This window comes from Pygocentrus nattereri, chromosome 23 (assembly GCF_015220715.1).
Source record: "Pygocentrus nattereri isolate fPygNat1 chromosome 23, fPygNat1.pri, whole genome shotgun sequence".
NCBI classification, from domain to species: Eukaryota; Metazoa; Chordata; class Actinopteri; order Characiformes; family Serrasalmidae; genus Pygocentrus; species Pygocentrus nattereri.
In genome coordinates, this window is record NC_051233.1 from 29,908,045 (window position 1) to 29,929,238 (window position 21,194).

Consider the following 21,194-nt stretch of genomic DNA (forward strand, 5'->3'; position numbering starts at 1 on the left):
AAACTGAGTGAACCGAACATAATGCTGTGTAAAGTAACGTAACGTTGTGTAACGTCACGCTGCGTAACGTCACGCAACAGACGTTAGCATGCATGGGCATCTTCCCTCCGAATGGTGGACCACCGCATGTCTGTCCCCGCACTGTAAAATATGCAGAGTTTGGCAAATAAACGACTTTCTCCGCAAATTAAACACTTCAAAAACTTCAAATCGGCTCAATGAAGATCAATCGCCTTGGGATCGAGTCATTAATCTTCATTGGTCTACTTTAAACCTTTTTGGCTGATGTTTTTTCCCCTTTTTGTTGATCCAACCTTTTGTTTTTTTTTTTGTTTTTTTTTTTTTTACAGTGCAGATCCAGTTGCCATGGTTACCATACAGTTTTGCAAAGGCATAAAAGCTCTTCCCATTTCGGATATAAAATGAAAAAAAGAAAAGAAAAAAAAAAAAAAAAATGAAGCTTACAACAGAAAAGTGTTTCGATCTGTGCCACATGCAAAACTGTGCCTCAAATAAACCGTTTTTTATAGTGTTTTCTCTTTTTTTTCATGTTAGTTTTGATTCCCCCGCCCCCCAATAATTCACTTGGATATCATGCAATAGAGACGTGCAAAAAAGATAAACATCTAACTCCACGAAACACACTTTCATAAATGGGACATGTTATGAATGCTTAATAACGTGTTTTACGACATGATTATAACATGTTTACGCCTACTCCATGCCGACCTACAGAGAGAATATGAAGGAAGAGCTGCGTGGAAGCCACAAGTCAAACAAATGCACAGGATGCTCGTTTTTTTTTTTTTGTTTTTTGTTTTCCGACCGAAGGTATAAAAACCATGTTTATGCATAAAAGAACTATTATTATTATTCTCTATGCAACTATGGAGTTAAAAACAACACTGACATTGCTCTTTGTTCATGTTTTTTTTTTCCTTTTTTAACTCTTTTGATTATCTTTTCGTTTCAAACTAAAAGGTATTGATTGATTGGCACTTGATCGATGCGTCTAAAGTTATCGATATCTAAAATGCTTGATCACACGTCTACATGTCGAGAAGCTGCATGGCTCTAATCTGGCACAGGTTGACTATGTTATTAGTATCGATACACCTCGTTTGTGCTCCTGCCAAAAACGAGCATAACTCTAATGAACAGATCAGACATCTTTTCAACTAAAATAGTTCTCGTATAGTTCACTTATCAAATAGCAGCATTTTTTTATTTTTTAACTTACAGTATTACAAAAAAAGTACATGTAAACCTATTCATTCAAAATCGTATTAAATCCAAGGGTTCATACAACGGACATAACAAAAACACAAAAAACTGGACAACATGCTACAATATTGCTTCCAATATTTCTTTACATTTTTCTTTATGTAGATCTAAAATCATCAGTGACGTTGATGTGGACACCAGCACTCCAATTAGAGCGTTTCTAATGCACGAACAAATGGCGAAAGCTAATCTTAATCTGGCTCGATTGGCACTGTCGTCATACACACGAGTATAACGGAGTTCACACACTGAAACCCACGGCGCAAGACAACTGCATTTAGACTACAAACTAGAGAACGACACTAAAGTTCCACGAAGACCATGGGACAGGACGGAATCCACAGTTTCATTAAAAAAGGGGAGAAGGGAGAAAGAAAAACTGACCTCAGACCGTTCTCCTCGAGAGAGGAGACGAGAGCGCCGGACACGAACGACAGTGACGTCATCGGTTGAGCTTGAGGTTCGTCCCTGTCTTTTTTTCCGAGTTATTTGCTCCGGACTTTGCTCCGGGGTCTGGTGGACGTCTGGGCCCTTTCTCGGAGCGCCGGTTCCCTGCCTTTCAGGGCGTTTGGCGCGTTAACAAAAAAGTCCTTTTACACTGATCTGAGTCCAGTTTAGAGGTTTCTCAAACGACGGTTTAGAAGGTCAGGGTTTGGGTAGGACAAACTGATCCTAGATCAGTCGTAAAAGGCCAGCATCTACCGGGAGATGGCGTTAGGTAGAGGTACGGAACCGTTTCCAGTCCAGATCAGAGTTCACAGACAGGATGTGAGCTTGTGGATTGGCGGCACAGTCAAATGGAATAGTGCTTGCGATGTTGGGCTCCAACAGTCATCCACTGCCCCGATGAAAGGGGGGGTGGGGGGGCACATCTGAACACCGCTGCAGCCCCAGAGCGAACGAATCAGCTGCCAACACTAACCAGAGACAAGAGGAGGAGTGCAGAGAAGGGAGGAAGAGAAGACGGGAAAGTAGAGGTGACATGCAAACGGTGGATGAAAAAGAGGCAACAGCAGAAAGGAGACAGAACACCAGAGAGAGAAGGCAAAAAAAGAGAAAGACCGCAGGAGGAAAGGAGGTCACCGGCAAAGAGGTAGCAAAGAGGAGAGGTATAGAGAGCGCAGGAGAGAGAGGCCTCTCCTTCAGTTCCAAGTTGCCGTTTTCCGTTTTTTTTTCATTCAAGCCACGTTAAATTTTCCCCTTTTACAGACGAAATGCGCAGCGGCGACGCAGAGCTCAAACTGCTGCAGCAGCCGTGCTGTGCTTGTGCTTCTGAAATTGCATACGCTCTTTCATCTCAACTCTCAAAAATGAATTATTTAGCCCCAAAACCAATGGCATACAGTAACTGCTCCTCTGTAACAAGAAGTCGTGCAAAGGATGAATATCGTAAAATGGTTTGTTGATGAACTGCCTGTCAAAAGCCCCATGCATGAAAGATGGGGATAAGATTTCTTACGGCAACCTTTATCGCAATTATGCAATTGCATATAAATGGATCTCTCTCTCTCTCTGCCTTTCCCCTCATTCTCCTCCCCTTCCCCCTCTGTTTCTGCTCCCCTCGTTGCAAAGCAGATTAGGGTCTGGGAATTGGAGGCAGTTGATGAATGTCTTTGTGCGTGTGTATTTAGGTCAGTAGAAGATTGGGCATTGCTATACGGTTATATATAGAAGACCATGGTTCAAATGGAGATCTGCTAATTAATGACAGGTCTGAATGTCGAGCGGTTAGATTGACCCTAAGAATCTTTCGTACTGGGCGGCAGAACCATCTCAGGCCACTGTTCTGCAGTAGAACCAATGCAAACCATGGTCCAATGGCAGACCCATCTCATGGTTCCAAGGTACAACTTTCAGACCGTGGCTCCATGGCATGGCAGAACTGTTGAAGACAACAGTTCAGGAACAGAACTGTTTCAAACCATGGTCCCATGGTAGAACCAATTTAGACCATAGCTCCACAGCAGAACCAACTACGACTATAGTGCAACAACAGAATTGTTTTGCACCACTGTTCCATGGCAGAGCTGTCTTGCACCATGGTTCCACAACAAAACTGTCTAAGGTCGTAGTTCCAAGGAATAACAATCTCACAGTTTCATGGCAGAGTCGTATCAGATCATGGTTCTACACCAGTACTGTCCATGGCACCACAGCAGAACTGTCTCAGACCATGGTTCCACAGCAGAACCATTTCACAATTCCATGGTAGAACCGTTTCAGACCATAGCTCCACGGCAGAACCAACTGAGACAACGGTACAACGACAGAATAGTATTGCACCACAGTTCCACGGCAGAACTGTCTTGCACCATGGTTCCACAACAAAAGACCATAGTGCCAAGGAAAAACAATCTCATGGCAGAATCATCTCAGACCATGGTTCTACAGCACCACGGCAGAACTGTCTCAGACCATGGTTCCACGGCAGAAACTGTTGGCCCCTCACATCCACAGGTGAACTGGATCAGCCCCTGGCTTCATGATGTCCTTGTGCTCGCTCTGGTTCTTTGCTTAGCCCTGCCGTGCTGTGTGTTAACGAACGGTGTAATATGTACAGTACATTCCAGAGTTTTGGATGGCGCTGGCCGCTCAATTCACAGTGTGGTTTAAAAGAGATCGCCTTCTTGTTTTTTCTGTACAAGAGTCCCTGCGCATTCTGTATCTTATATCTCCCTCGCTGGACTAAAATAAAATGCAGTTAGCAGCAGAAACATTGATTCTCTATGTGCGACCGTTACGAAAGAAATGCTATTTAGTAGTCTGCCATGCTGTTTTTCAAAAAAACGCATCCTACAACGCAATGGACGGCGAGTTGACTACGGGAAGGGGGAGGTATAATGCTAGGGCAGCGCTTGGAGAGTGCCCAGAACAGGGAGACGTAGGAAAGGCTAAAGCCTGCACTGTGCAGTTTCTCAGAGAAGGACGGTCTCTGTTCAACTGTGTACCACACGGATCTACACCAAGCCAGATTGCACCAGCGTCAGTGTGGATAACAGCTTATTATTATTATTATGAAGGCTGTGTCGCATTGTATACGCTCACTCCCTTCCACTGCCAGACCTCTGCAGACAGCCTGACATCAAGAGCAGGTCGCTCAGCAGTGAACTAGGCAACAACTGGAACGCAACCGAGGGCTTGGTTAAACTGCATACAAACTGTAAATCTTGTTTTTTCCCATTCTGTCCAAACATGAGGTATATCAGCTTGAGCTCAGTTCATAGAAAAAAAAAACAATAAAACAAACCAAAAAAAAATACCCACAGTTTTAAATCACCAGTATTTAACACCTACAAGTGATTAGTGTGGTATAATACTGTAGGTGTTCGTTTAATAAAGGTGATGTTACTGTGCCTAGCTGTCACCTGAACCCTCCAGTCACAAAAACAAGAGCAGTGTAGAGGTGTGACCTGTGTCCAGTCAGGTCTTCTCACTTTTTAAGTGCAAGAGATTTGAAGGTCTTAGATCAACCGAGTGATTCAGTGCTGTGTCGGTTATCTCAAATAAGAGATAGTTGGTGGGTGATTTTGTTGGAGTGTTTTTATTTTTTCGAATAGCAAGAAAGAGAATCTCTAATGTGTGGCTCATTTGCTCAGTAATGGCGTTATAACCAAATCACAAAATTGCTCTCAATTAACAATTCGGGGTAAAGAGAACGCAACCCCAAAAGGCTAAAATCTATAAGAACATGAAATTTCTTAAATCTTTGATGTCTGATCAGTGAATTTCTCATAGCACCAAAGAGGGATTCATTGACTAAACTGCACTTGCAAGGTGTGTTGATGTGTTTGTGTGTGTATGTGTGTGTGTGTGGGTTGTGTGTTTACATTCCTGTACTCTCAAACAAAGCGTCTGACCTTTGACATTGGTTGTCTGTCTACCTTTCTTCAACTGAGTTTAGCTGTTGATGCTAAACGGAGACTCGGTTTGATCCTCTAATCACATATAAAAAATATCAAGATTAGTAAGTCTTTATACATTCAGGTCAACCTGGAATCACAGGTTTAAGTAATATCTAAAAGCGTCAGGGTGAGGCCTTATGGAACCAACCGTGATGGAGAAATATCGGAGCTGTCCGATTAACGGAAGAAAGCCAGTAATGTTGATCTGAAGCGGCTAGCGAGCGTGTCTGATCATGCCTCAGTTCGACACAAGCCGGCATGAATAGGAGGCAATAAAACGTTTCAAAGTTTCTGCTTAGCTTCCGCTTGTATAGATAACCCAACCAGACTGCCAGACTGCTTTGAACACAGGCCGGAAACACATATACATCTGTAAAGAGTGGTATCACTTATATTGAGCTGACCCAAAGAGGGGTCACTGGGAAACCCATCTCCCGGGCTGAGGCCCCTGTCAAGTAGTTCAACTAATTTGTACAAGCTCTGCCAACGACAGAAAAACAAAACGGAACCTAGCTGGCCCCTGGCTGTGGGAGAGAGAGGAGATGAGGTCTAGGACTCCTCCCTCTCGGAGTGCCACAGGGTTCAATACTCGGACCCTCACAATCCACACCAATCGACACGAGTTTAAAAAATAAAAAAACAGCAGAATTTCAGTCACAAATTCATATTCACAGATCACACACTTCTTCCCCCAGGCCCACAGCTGAGCATCTTTCGTTCCTCAGACCATTCAAATTTCTTTTTTTTTACATTTTTTTTTATTTTCTCTCCTTTGAAATTTGAACTTGGATGCCTTTTGAAATACCACCCACTTCCCTCCCCTTTTTTCTTCCAATCGTTCATCTGTTCATTCGTTCTTTCCTCTTTCGTGTCCCTTTCCTCGCTGTTCCCCTTCCCCCTGCTCGGGTTCCGTCTCTAGCCCACTTTCTGTGGATTTGTGGCGCGGACGCCTTGCTCATAAGTGATCCGCTGGCTGATGAGATACTGGGCGGCCTGCGTTGCTGCAGGAGACCCTGTGATGGTTACTTTACGGTTGCGCGTGCCAGGGATGAACTCGCCCTTTTTGGATATTTGAATGCGGGCACCTGTCAGCTCCTGGTACTCCACCAGAGTCTTCCCGCCTTTCCCCAAGATGGCACCCACCAGGTTCTCAGGCACAGCAATCTCCACCACCTCTTTTCCACCCTCACCGAGCTTCTCTGTCCCCAGAAGTGAGGATGCCACAAGTGGGGATGAAGGGTTTAGGTAGCCATTGGAGGCCCCTGTTGCAGCTGCCAGTGAGCCCAATGAGAAGCCCCCAAGACTTGGTGCAGCAGGGTGACCTGCCCCTCCTGAAGCCTCGCTGGCATAGGAGGCCAGCAGGTTAGCTGCAGCAGCGGCTGCAGGGTTAGCACTAGCGGCGACTGCGGCGAGAACCCCGGACGCAGCAGCTGGGTTAAGGCCGAGTCCCAGTGTGTTGGTGTTGTAGCCATAGCTGGCTAGTGTGTTTAGAGCTGATGTGATGGCCAGCAGATCATTCCCGGACAAGCTGGACATGGCTGCAGGGAAGCCACCCATGCCGGCCAGACCTGCTTGGCCCAACAGGGTGGAGGCTGTGGCAGCGGCGGCGGCATTGGGTAAGACCTCGGTGCTGTTGGCGTATGGGGAGCCGGTGGGGTTAGAGTTGGCCACGGGGCCTGTGACGTTGGAGTAGCTGATGTTCAGGCAACTGCTGCTCTGCGGGTCCTCCTGGATCTTTTGTACAATAATCTCCACAGCTTTGCGGTTCTGCTCAGGCTCGCCGCTGACGGTGACCACACGCTCCTGCAGGTTGATGCCCTCAGGCTTCTGGGAGAGCTGTACCCATGCACCTGACTGCTCCATCACGGACTTCACCGTGGCTCCACCCTTCCCAATAATCAGCCCTGCTGTACTGTTGGGTACGATTAGCTTGGCCTGCAGAGAAGAAAGGGAGAGAGAGAGAGAGAGAAATGTTCAAGAACAACGCCTGGTTGTTAAACAACTAATGCACCCTACACTTACAATGAGAACCAGCCATCACTATTACAGCAGACATGCAGACTACAATGTCCTACGGAAACACTGTAAACACTCTTTTGAATAGTCTGTTATGCTCTGTTTATATTGATCTTTCTGGGATGCCCGTCCCAGATTTGTATGAGGTGTGAACTGCTTCTAAAATAGATCAAGTATATGTGGCCTTACCTACACAAATCATTGCATCATACTGTAAACAACACCTGAGCTGTTTGACTGCGTCTGTGTATTAACTGCACACAGGTAAACGTTTGGCAGCCAAAATATTTGCAAAAATTGGGCCTCTTTTGCCATCATTCATCATCTGCCAGGTTTCTGAGTGGACAGGAAACCCACCACTCTTTTTGACTTGTGTTGACAGAAAATAAACATGTAGGTCAATTAATTTTAGATATTATATGCTACCCAAGATTGTTGGTCATTTGATTGGTTCACCTTGGCCTTCTCTAACCCAATCGAAGGAGACTGAATGGACATTTCCAGGCAGTAACTAAATGACAGCGGTGTGGACTACGGCTCACCACAACTATATATACTGTCCAGGCCACAGCCAGGCGCGCGTGTGTGTGTGTGTGTGAGTTTTGTGGGTAAGGTCTCACTGTCCGTTCAGTGCTTATCTCAGCCATTTGTTGATCCTAGGGCTTACTGTGCAGCTGCTCACTCTTTCTCTCTTTCTGTCCCTCCTCTTTCTCTGTCCCTGGAACACTTGGTAAAAATAACCTAGAACTCTCACACTTTCCAGGCCTGGTCTGACCCTCTCTCCCTTGGGAAGACCCCCCAGCCTGTCTCCCCTTATGCCCCGGAGCTCCAGGGAGCATTTCAGGCTTTACGATATCACACTGCCAGACTGCTCTCAGCATCCAGGCCCTGATTTAAATTCGAAACTACAGTCCGGAGGGCCAAAAAGCTTAATCTGCGGGCCTTAGGACAGATATCGATCCAATTGCTGCCCTTTCAGGCAGGATTTAACCAAACTCCGAATTGAGGATGAAAGTTAAAGTGTATCTAAAGTCATTTAAAGACTATATCGTTAGGTAATAATTTGATTGTATTATTGTCTGTACGTCGTATCCCCAAACATTTACACTTACGCTTAAGAATGCAAAGATTTATAAAAATGCACAATGGTGCAAATTGCAAACACCTCCTTTCCTACCAGTTTCCAAACCCCTTCACTCCGCACTGTGTGCTTTAACCTTTGGTGAATGAGGCATACAGCCTTCTATGTGAGAGCAGACTGAGCAGATGAGACGAAGCAGAGCGGAAACAAAAAGCTCCGGCTGTCATATTAATCATATGCAAGTTTCAATTCATCACTCAGTCACAGTTAAACCCTAAACTGAACAAGCGCTAAATGTTATGGTGTTAAGAACAGCACAGGGGGGCTGATAATGCTAATGCTAACTTAGCAGGTTGATAACTTACATTTATGGCATTTGGCTGACGCTCTTATCCAGAGCGACTTACAATTTGATTGCTTTACACAGGAAGGTGAAGGTGGTGTTAGGAGTCTTGCCCAAGGACTCTTATTAGTATAGGGTGCTTACCTATGTGGGGGATTGAACCCCAGTCTACAGCGTAGAAGGCAGAGGTGTTAACCACTACACTAACCAACCAACTTAACATAACTTCGCTCAATGCACCACAGAACAGGTTAGATTCCTTCTTTCCGTCGACTTCGCTCGCTCAGGTTCGCGTCTTTATCCTTTAAACCTGTGGTGTTGTGGTGAAAGAACCCATTTAGTCTGCTCTCTAAACCAACGCTGATGCTAATAAACACGGTGTAGTGGAGCAAGACTAGCTTAGCTAACAGCTCCACACACAACACAGGCTCATCACCTCAGATTTAAGTTCTTATCCTCCAAACTTGCATCATGAGCCAGAACCAAATCTCCGCTGTGGTGTGCGAAGCTGGTTAAGTCGGCTTACTAAACACTAGCTTCTGGTGCTACCTAGTAAAGCTTAGCCTAGCTTACGGCTTCACGCACAGCAGCCCAGTTCATCCCCTCAGTTCTGAATCTTGAAGACTCAAACCCTCCATTAATGGAGCCTGGATTTAAACCTGGGCTGCTGAGTGGAGCTGTAGTGTCCTATTAAAACAGCACTACACCATATCTGACAGTTTACTAGACCGACGAGGGAAAAAAACATCATTTTAAACATTAATATTACATCTGCATGTGTCATTTTCCCTGTAATCCCCCCATGAGCACGTTTATTCTGGATTCAAGCTCATTCTTGATGTGCAAAACTAAGCTGCTACGTGCCACAAGCTGCTTTGTATAGATGTGCTGAGAAACTCTGTGTTAACACATTTTACACACATACCAATCTACATAATTACGACCACGTTTCCAAAAAAAGTTGGGACGCTGTGCGAAATGTAAATAAACACAAAATTCAGAGATGACACCGTATCCTCCGGGCTAAACGTGGTGTTGGCATCAAATTCAAAACAAATTCAAAATTTCTGTTATAACAGGCCTAACACACTTATGCCTGTTATATTAAACATTAGTCTCTTTTATTAGACTTTAATATAATTTTTTTCCGGAGTGGCCTGTTCAAAATACCTATGAATGTTTGTTGTCTGCATGCATTTCCGGTAGTTATGAGTAATATGATAACTATTTCAGCTTTATCGTAATAACGTAATTATCGTAATATCGTAAAGACGGTGAATAAAAATCACTGCACTTGGAGTTTTGGTGATATTATTTAAAAACTTATCAGACCTCAGAAAACCAAATCAGATCAATATACTGTGTGTTGTAAAATGTCTTCAACATTGCGCCATTGCATTTTCTCCACATTGCCCCCTCCCAGTTTCTATGTAGAGCGATGTGCATGTCTGTCTGCGTGTTGAGGTGATTGATGCGGTCGGGGTCAGAGGTGGTTTGAGCTCAGCTGCTGACCTGTTTGACGCGGTCAGGGTTAACTGTAGTCTGGGGCTGCAGGATGCTGACTGGTTCGCTCTTCTGGCTGCTCTGTGGCATCTCGCGCACTTTCTCCGCGATGAAGTTATGAACTCCATTGAGAGCCTCCACTGTACCCTGGATCAAACACACACGCTCCGTCGTACCTACACACACACACACACACACACACACAGCTTTAGCATATGCACAGCATACCATACAGCAAATATGTAATACATGCATTAGATGAGTGTAAAACGTGAAAAGGAACAAATCCTTCAATAGATAGATCAACAATAATTATCAAAATAAATCTTTACCAGTCAATTGCTCATATTTTTAAAAGCATTTTTGTATTGGAAGTTTTGCGAATGAGGTTTTCTACTTAAATCAATAATAAAATCTGCCCTTTGTTAAAAATGTAAGTGTTTGTTTCATTTTGAAAACACTGCTGAGAACGCCTTATGAATGAACATGAAAGCTGATTCTGAGAAAGACTTTGATGAAAGGGTCTCAGAACGGAAAAACACAGCATTTGTGGGAACGCTGTCGTTCTATGGGAAACAAGCTTTTCAGTGGAGCGGTTGTGCCGAGTGTGGGCGGAGCTCAGCCTTCATTAAAGCGGATAACTTTTGGAAGAAGCAGCTCGATGATCCGAGAGTCGATTGAACATCATGAACATATTTCTGTTCGAGAAAAAGCTCCTTCTGAGGTTTGAGCGCTGTAGGAGACGTCACTCAGTGAAGAGACGGAAAAGAGAAAAACAGATAAATGAGAGAGAGAGAGAGAGAGAGATGAGAGAGAGAAAGACAGATAGAGAGATGGAGGGATATAAAGGGCAGAATGAGAGAGGGGGAAAAGCAGCTGGTTGTTGCTGGTCTGTTTGTTTCTGGGCAACAATGCTGGAACTTGGCTGTGTGTTTGTATGTGTGTGTGTGTGTGTGTGTGTGTGTGATCCTCTGTTGTGATGTCATCTTTTCTCACCAGATTGGGTATCACACATCTGCTTCATAAACACCTGTTCTTGTTCAAACCATGCCACTCATACTGCCGCGTGGGTGACTCTCCCCCACAATTCAATATTGGTTATTTAAAAAATCTGCCCATTAACTAACAGTGTGTGTGTGTGTGTGTGTGTGTGTGTGTGTGTGTGTTTTAGTGTATGTGTGTGTGTATTTGTGTTTTTTGTATGTGTGTGTGTTTGTTTTTGTGTATGTGTGTGTGTTCTTGTGTATGTGTGTGTGTGTGTTTTAGTGTATGTGTGTTTGTGTGTATGTGTGTGTTTGTTTTTGTGTATGTGTGTTTGTGTTCTTGTGTGTGTGTGTGTGTGTGTGTGTGGAGGCTGATAAAAATAGTCTTTTCAGTTTTCTGTGCCTGTCTGTCTGAGGGTCTCATGTTTCTGTTGTACTTTCCTGTGTGTGTGTGTGTGTGTGTGTGTGTGTGTGTGTGTGTGTGTGTGTGTGTGTGTGTGTGTATGTATATAGGAATATCCCTCTAAAACACCCACACACTCCTTCATTCATGCTCAAGCAGGGTGCTCAGTGAGTATGATGTGTGTGAACGTCTGGATCAAGCACACACACACAATAATAATAAAGATAATAAAATAATAATAATAATAATGTAAAAAAGATTAACATCGTAAATGGCGATTTTATGTGTCACTGTGATCATTAAACCATTTCCTGCCGTTTCCTTCAACAACTTTCTCACAACATCTCAACTGTTTATTTATTGAACCAGTTTTATTTTATATTTATTTATTATTTTTTACTGTTTTATGTTGATTTGCTCGGATTCATTTTATGATACACACTTACACACAGAGATAAACACTACTACGCCTAACACTTTTCACAGGAGTGTATATAATACATACAGAATCACGTACGGCTCGGTTCGTTATTCTGGACACATCTATCGCTTCTTAATTATTTTCACAACTTCGATATTAATTGGCTGAATTGTGTTGTAGATCAATGGCATCATTATGGAATAATTCCACGCATTTATCTGCAACATTATTGTTTTATTTTATTGAAAACATTATTACCTACACACATGATACATATGGAATGCATTATTACATATTAAGACACATGCACATACATGCATATATATATATATATATATATATATATATATATATATATATATATCTCGACATATTTGATGTTTTTCAGATTTTGCCATTATTTGAAAGTGCCTGTTACCCTTTACATTGTATGTAAATGTCATGATGAATGGACTAAAAGAAATGACCCAAAATATCCTGTAAAAAACATTGATTTCCATAAAAAGTAAAGTATGTTTTTTCCTTCTCCTGTAAAGTGACCATTTTGGAGATGCAAGGATTTCATATATAAATATATATATGGCGCATATGTGTGAGCCCACTTCTTGACAGTGCATAAAAACAAGTGTGTGTGTGTGTGTGTGTGTATGTGTGTGAGTGTGAGAGAGAGAGAGAGAGAGAGAGAGAGAGAGAGAGAGAGAGAACACGCATTGCAAGGGTTCCTGGACCCTAGCAGGAGTAAAGCCTGAGCTTAGTGGGGCTTCTTTTTATAGGTGCCCTGTGCGCCAGAGGAGCTTCACATGCTCTCCTCTCAGCAGCTCCAAAGACAAATGACGCCCGCAAAATCTCCCTCATTGTTGCCTTGTTTATTACTGAGGCTACCAGTGACCTGGGTTTAGTGAAGAACTGAGGTCCAGGCCTCTCTGGTGACGCAGCGCTCTGATTTTTTATTAGCGTTGACTATTTTAAACCAGTTTTACTATTCGATGGCGGTTCTGAGTCCAGTTCACGCTCACAGGCAGTCCCAGTAACGTGAGCAGTGTTACGAGTTTATCAGTTGGACCTAAGTTTACACGTGTGTTTCAGGGCTACCGTGAGCCGCTGTTTGACCGGTAAAAGCTCTGCAAGACTGGTAAATGAAGCTCCCGCTGGACACAGTGTCCGGTAAATTTTGTACCCAATGTTAATATAAAATTTCAAGGCAGTGAATTCCTGAGGCGACGCGTCCCCCGTGCTGTTCGGTATGTGTGTTAGAGACCCCTGGACTGCAGCCAGTTAACAGAACACAGAACTGGTCTCATGTTCAGCTCCAGTGCTGACCTGCGCACTGAGAAATCTAATGCAAATAAAGCTCCTGTTCAGCTGAAATAAGCTCTTATATCAAAAGCACAGGTCTTCTGTATGAATGTAGGAATAAGCGGTGTCTTATTTTTAAACGGAAGAGTCTCCTTTCCCATAAAACTCTGGAGAGTGGAGAGTTAAACACCCTCAGTTTGGCCATTTGAGCCGCAGCTTCAGGAGCAGAGGAGGAGAACCAAGAGGAGTACATTTTTAGATTAAAACTCAAGCACTAAAACTCAAGCTGGAGAGAAACTAGATACATTTAGGCAGCCAGAAATATTAGACATTTGACTTTATGTCTGCAACAGATACGACGCAGAGAAAAAACAACACTGTTAGCCATTTATCAGTAAATACGGCCACATCGTCAAAGAGCTTTTAGTTTAGGTTGATAGGACACAGGGGAATGCATGACCACAGCTTCACCTGTTTGTCCAGGAAACTGAATCATTTCCACACAACATGAAAGCACAGTCATTTCTCTGGAATGTACAGTATATAATACTGTACTGTATAATATAATTATATTATGTCAGTGTCATAAAAAACGGACTCCTTTTTACACCATTTGAAAATAAAACATGTCGCTGCTGTCGGAACAAAACCTCGTATCTCCAAAACGGTCACTTTACAGAAGAAGGACAAAAAAACATACTTCACTTTTAATGTAAGTCAATGGAACCGGCATATTTTCCAAGTCATTTTGGGCCGTTTCTTTTGTTCCATTTATCATAAAATTTATAGACGATGTAAAGAGTAACAGGCAATTTCAAATTATGTCAAAAACTGAAAATCGATAAAAACGGAGGTTTTGTTCCGACGACAGTGATATGCAAAAAAATTCTCAAGTTGTTCTTTTTGTTCCACTATCAGATTAAGATTCGATATATATATATATACACATACATACATACAGTACTGTGCGAAAGTCTTAGGCACCCAAGACATTTTCAAAATCTATTTATTTGTGTGGAGTTTGTGTTTATTTGCTTAGAAAAGTGTTAATATTTGAATAAACTAAACATATAAAATATTAATTCATAATGATTATGTGTATATATATATATATATATATATATATATATATATATATATATATATATATACACACATATACATATATTGTTGGAAGAAAATGGTAACTTTACAGGAGAAAGAAAAAACATACTGTAGTCATTTTGGGCCGTTTCTTTTGCTCCGTTCATCATGAAATTTACACACAATGTAAATGGCAACAGTTCATTTGAGAATATGTCAAAAACTGAAAAATGACAAAAATACAAAAATGGAGATACAAGGTTTTTTTCAGACTGCAGCGATATATATATATATATATATATATATATATATACACATACATACATACATACAGCATAAGTTTTTCGTTTTTGTGTTAGGAAAACATTTATAAATCGCTGCTCTCCATTTTTATCATTTTCAGTTTTTGACATAATTTGAAAAAGGCAGCCATCCTAAATCTTGTGTCGAAATATCATGATGAACGGACCAGCAGAAACGTTTCTTTCTTCATTCACCTCCATTAAAAGCTGAGAACGTTTTTCCTTTTTTGGAGATAAGAGGTTTTGTTTCTGACAGCAGTGACATTTTAATTCTCACTGATAGATAACAGCATCTACCGTGTAACACAGCAGGCCATAAAAAGACGTTTCAGTGCTTCTGTGTCTTTTCAGGAGACTCGCTTTTAGCTGGTCAAAGAAATTTGAAGCCACACCTGCAAAGTTCTCATTAGTTGGTTGAATTTTAAGCTTCTCAAAATCCAACTAATACGAGACACATTCAGTGATGATGACGAGGCCTGGACACTGGGGTGGTCAGTAGCTGCTTCTGTTTGACTTCTGCTAAATTTGTCGTTTTATTGAGGCTACTGTGTCATCACTGTGTCATCACTGTGTCATCACTGTCAGATATACGGTTTGTGCTTTGTTTGCAGACACTTGTACTTAATGACTGTTCTGACTGTGAATGAATGGGTGGTCTCTTTCATACAGCACTCCAAATCAAAGGTACAGTGAACGGTAACGGTGTTAAAAAAGTCTTACTACTGAGTTTATGCTCTTTTTATCCTGTCATCAAATGATTACCCACACACACACACACACACACACACACACACACACACACACACACACACACACACACACACACACACACACACACACGCCACAGCTTGCATACGTGCGACTGAAACTATGAATGAAGACACAGCAATTCAGTTGCTCACTTCACAGCCATCATCACAAACACCCTCTATTCAGATTCACACACCAACACAATGTGTGACACACACACACACACACACACACCCTACAGACATCATTTCACGCACACACACTCCTGTTCTCTGCTGATTTCTACCCACAGCAGCTCTGTTTGTTCTTCACAGTACAAATCAAGGCTGAGTGATACCAACTGAAATTCACACTGCAGTTATTTCACAACATTATCACAGCCACAAGCCGAGTGATGAATCTTCATTAAAACTGCAAGACTCGCCAGGCGTGATCTCTTAATCAGGTCGTCTGGGGACAACCATGAGAAATTCTAAACATGGGCGGGAACGCAGATTTTACTTGGGAGGAAACGAACAGGGTGTGAAATTTCTAAATCACTCCATGAAGGAGAAGCTTCATCCGATGAACGAGAAGCCTGTTCTTAGTCCATGGACGTGACGTGAGTTAGCCTGGCTGAAAAGCCCCCCAGTAAACTCTGGTGTGGGCGTGTCTCGTCCGTGTGGAGAACACGTCACATGCGGTTCTGCGTACAGCTCTGTTACGCAACAACAACGAGTGTTTCGCTGGGTGGCTTGTTCTGAATGCGTTATCAATTGAGCTCGGGAGCTCAGCTCAGACTGGAGGTGTCTGGGGGGGTTAGAGGGAGCGTTATTTGTGAATTGTTTTAAGTCAGTTTATCAAGTCAAGAATAACAGACTCGGCTTAAACTTAACGTAACATACAGAAAAACGAATATTATATCACTATAAGATAATAAAATACAGACATCAACACAAACGACGCCTTAACTGCCAATTACTAAAGACACATAAACACAATAATCAACAGCGATACGACAATTTCACGGCTCTTCTGTGAATTTGTTCTCGTTTATGCTCTAAAACGCCAACGTTTTAACTGCTTCTGAATTTGCAGTGATTTTTTTTTATATATGATGTAAAGTGGTTGAGAAGTGTGTGAGGTCATACCGTTGGAATGACATCATAATCTGGGCCTCGTCCTTCACTATATAAAGACTTACTGTGCTGTAAAAGTTACATATAATATATTATATATATATATATATATATATATAATATAAAGAGTTTGGAGTTTATAGAGCCACAGGAGGGCAAGCGTAGTGTTTTACTCTACAGTGAAGAGATTCATTACTACAGCTTATTAAAGAACATCTGGACCTCAGTGCAACACCAGCAACCGTAAAGACAAACCTCCATCACATCCTTCTGCAATGTCTATACTCTGGCACAATCATGCTAAATATGTACATATAAATAAATAAATAAATAAATAATAAACTTATTAAAGTAAAAATAAACTTATTTTATTATACACGAGGAATAAAACCTCGTATCTTCAAAACGGAATCTTTACAGGAGAAGCAAAAATCATACTTCACTTTTAATGTAAGTCAATGGAACCAGAATTTTTTCCAAGTAATGAAGAGTCTTTTTTTTCCCTCCATTCATTGTGGAATTCACACACAATGTAAAGGCCAAGAGGCATTTTCAAATTATGTCAAAAACTGAAAAACAACAAAAATGGAGATGTGAGGTTTTGTTCCGACAGCAGCGATATATAAAGATATATACTCACAGGCCACTTTATTAGTTCTGTTCAGTTGCTTGTTAACACAAACAGTTAATCAGCCAATCGCACGGCTACAGCTCAACGCATTTAGGCATGTAGAGGTGGTCAGGACGACTTGCTGAAGTGCAGACCGAGCATCAGAACGGGGAAGAAAGGGGATTTAAGGGGCTTTGAACGTGGCGTGGTTGTTGGTGCCAGACGGGCTGGTCTGAGTATTTCAGAAACTGCTGATCGACTGGGATTTTCACGCTCAACCATCTCTAGGGTTTACAGAGAACGGTCCGAGAAAGAGGAAACATCCAGTCAATCATTAATTTTTTTTTATCATTTTAAAAACTGAGGCTACACTCATAAAAAGACAAAATCATGCTATGAACTTAATTCTGTCCCATGTTTCCATTCAATAAAATAGTTACAACTAAATTCAATTGTTGATGATATAAAATTGAAACAATTCTGTTGAATTTATTTGAGTCATATTAGAATAAAAATCTCATCAATCAACCTTCCTATCAACGCAGACTCAACCGTACCGGACATGTTTAAGGTGGGCTGCTATTGTAAGAGGAGCGGAGGATCCAGAGAAACACTCATCACTGCGGGCTCCGTATCCTGAGAGGCACCTTCACCATCTCAACGACTAAGTTATTCACACATGAAACTTTTGAAGATGAAATCTGAGAAGTTCAAAATCCAGTTTGCTTGACTGTGTCTGTGTGACTCTCCTCACGCCAGATGTTTGTATAAAGCAGCTGTACAGAGACACACGTAACTGTTTCCAGCTACGAAGAAACACAGCCTGAAACTCAGTGTTTCACCGTCATCTGGACGGTGTCCTGCACTCTGTCCAAGCCTGAGATTTAATGAGGATTTTCTTCTCTTTATTTATTAAGCTGTCCTTTCATTCGATTCCCTGAACCGGCCAACAAAGGCTTTTGTTTTTCAGGTGTAAAAAGACGTTTTATCTTCATCCTGAGCGAAAGTGAACTGAGGCCATGAAGCTGGGAAACATGAAGAGATTTTTTATGCTGTGCTGGAGTTTTAATGGTTTTCTTCACTGCAAGAATCACTGAGGGCCAGATCGCACTGACAAAACACCTGAGGGCCGGAATTTTATTCGCATATCATCCAAAATATTCCTGCTGTCAGAACAAAACCTCGGATCTCCAAAATAGTAACTTTACAGGAGCAGGAAAAATCCTACTTTACTTCTAATGTAAGCCAGTGGAACGAGACTTTTGTCCAAGTCATTTTGGGTCGTTTCTATTGATCCATCCTTCATGACGTTTACACACAACATAAAGATCAACCGTCGTTTTCAGATTACGGCAAAAACTGAAAAATGACAGCATTAAAATATCAAGATATAGACGTGTCAAAGCTTTCTGTGTTTTACTGTATTTATTTACTATCTATCTATCTATCTATCTGTCTATCTATCTAGAAAAAGGAATATTTATTACTTTAAACTTTTAAAAACTATTTTAACTTTTTAAAAACTATTTTTAACTTTCATATTTAAATTTGATTGTGTTTTGGGAAAAACAATTTGGTCAATTAAATTAGAAAATACTACTAAAATGAATCAATTAAAGCCTCCAGGTCTATTTTTATTTATTCAACCAGGCATCGTTGTTTGCATATAGGCCACTCTACTAGTTCAAACTGCAGTCTCACAGTAAAAAAATATTCTTTTTATATTTACAAAGGTTATGATCTATCTAAACCCACAGCATGAAGGGAGATAGGAAAAATCTAAAAATATAATGGATAATCATTTATAGTGTATTTTCTATTAGAAGGTGTCAGTCCTAAACCCTAACCTGTAAACTTACTCGTGTGAAAATAAGACTTAAAGACATTTTAGATTTCTTTTAAAGTGTTCATTTATAGTTACACTTATAGTGAAGTAAACATTTGAATAATAAAAAAATAAATAAATGTAGAAATGTTGACCCGTGTCTGAAAATCGGTGCGGGACATTCAGAAACGTCCCGACTGAAATGCATATTTTCTGCAATTGAGTAAACTTATGGACAGTTAAATGAAATAAACTGTGACTTTATGTGTGTAAACTGTTCAAAGCCGATGAATTACTGCCAAAACGCTGCACCAAACTGCCAAGCAACAGACACAAAGAACCACAGCTCAAATACACAAATCACGTCCAGTTTGTTTTCTATTTGCCATGAAATGCAAACCAACGCAGACTTGAACTGGACGCTGTAATTAAATATACTAACCTGCACGGCGGAGTCTGTACTGGCTTTAATCTGAGTTAATGTAACGGGATTTTATCCACAGTTAAAAGTCCTTCTGGACCGTTCCTGTTGGTGAAATGTTTACACAGTGGGGCAGCTGATGTTTTCAGAAGATGTAAAATTACATTACCTGGGTAGAAGTCTTTAGATTTGGACAGTTTAATGGTGGCGCCGGTCTCTTTCTGTAGCTGGACGATGGTCTGTCCTCCTTTACCGATAATCGAACCGGCCGCATAGCTGGGGATCAGCACCTTCAGGAAGTACTCACCCTCTTCTACACGCACACACACACGCGCACACACACACACACACACACACACACACACACACACACAAGATCAAAGAAACAAATTAGTCTTCATTGCCACATCACATTTGCATAAACTCACTTCTAGCTTCAGCAATAAATAAATAAAATAAATAAATCAGTGGGATTTGAGGACATTCCTGTTCAGTCGTAATTTACCGTGGTGGAATAATCCACGGACGAGGAATGATCTGTTTCTCAGTATCAGAACACACTGGAATGCACTATTTAGAGGAGGAGGGAGGGGATTTATAAATCATCAGAGGCTCTACGTGCCGAGAAATACACTCTTTACTTCTTTAACCTTTAGGGGCCTTGAGTGACGGTTGTCATTGTGCGCTACATTTGATTCATAACTGCAAAATGAATGAAGTAGTTATTTATTTATTTATTTATTGATGGGTCTGTGCTGGGAGCAGGGTGTGTACGTGTTTTTCCCTTTGCTTTATCTTTTAATCGACAGTGTTGAAGCTCCAACTCTCACACTATTACTAGATTTGCTTCTGCGTCCGTTTCAGAGTTAGGAACGGTCTAAAATGACCACAAGAAACTGCCGCTATTACTATTATTATTATTATTATTATTATTACCACTGTAAGTACATCTGCGGATGCTTCCAGGAACATCACTGATAATCTGAAGCAAAAGCAGATCCTACTACTAATACTACCAATAACAAAGCAACACTTTTTCTTGCTGTAATTTGTCAACTCTGAAGGCGACGCAAGTCTGAGTGGACGATTAATCTCTCAAATGAAAGAAAGCAGTAATTGTACGGTCCAGTAAAAACAGTTGTAGTTTACTGTCATCTCCGATTTCGCCTCAAAAGTGCAATTAATCTAGTAATAAAACATAATAAACACACAGTTCAGTAGAAGTTATGGTTGCGGGGGCTCCCGATTGGCGCCCGGTCATCTGGAGAAAGCGAGTTTGATCTCTGGTGATGCCACAACCATCCGTGGCTGAGAGTCCACAGAGCATAACTGGCCCCTCTCTCTCTCTCTGGGACTCTCTCTGGTCGAGTGTTGGCAGTTAGCGCTTTCCTCCAGTCGCGTAACATCAGATGTGGTGAAAGCTGGCCTTCAATGATGGTGCTACCAAGCTGAGTATTGAAGGTGCTTCCTTAATGCTCCACCACATCTTACGCTACGTGGCTGGCGGAGAAACCTTGGCCACGAACTGTAATTATTCTAGTAAGAAAGCGTCTAGTAGCTGCTGAGACTGTTTCTCCCAGAACCCGAAGCTGTTTTGTCTGATGTCCGGAATCTGACGCTGTGCTCTGAGGATGTGCACCGAGCGCATTCAACCAGTGCAGCACAACCATTAAACCTACTGTAGGTACAATAAATGTGGTTTTAATGTTGAATATCACGTCACCTTACATTTTTAAAGGTTCAATTATGTCCAAATGTGGGAAACTTGGCATCTTGTAATGTTTGCATGAAGTAGATCAATAAATGAAAAACTTTTTTCTACAGTATACTGGTCAGCCGTTATCAGACACGGG

At 41.6% G+C, this 21,194-nt stretch overlaps 1 protein-coding gene across 3 annotated transcripts in view; it reads right to left on the reverse strand.

The window, feature by feature from the left end:
- Positions 1–274: 274 nt before the first annotated feature.
- Positions 275–21,194, reverse strand: part of nova1 (NOVA alternative splicing regulator 1) — a 44,830-nt gene continuing 23,910 nt past the window's right edge. For 2 of the 3 annotated variants that reach the window (XM_037533575.1, XM_017724974.2), the window contains exons 2-4: positions 19,511–19,654; positions 10,139–10,305; positions 275–7,121 (exon numbers count right to left, since the gene is read on the reverse strand). In XM_037533575.1, the coding sequence (XP_037389472.1) occupies positions 6,102–7,121; positions 10,139–10,305; positions 19,511–19,654 (1,331 nt within the window). In that variant the 3' untranslated portion in view covers positions 275–6,101. The remainder of the gene's footprint in view (positions 7,122–10,138; positions 10,306–19,510; positions 19,655–21,194) is intronic. The other variant, XM_037533576.1, reaches the window with a different exon arrangement.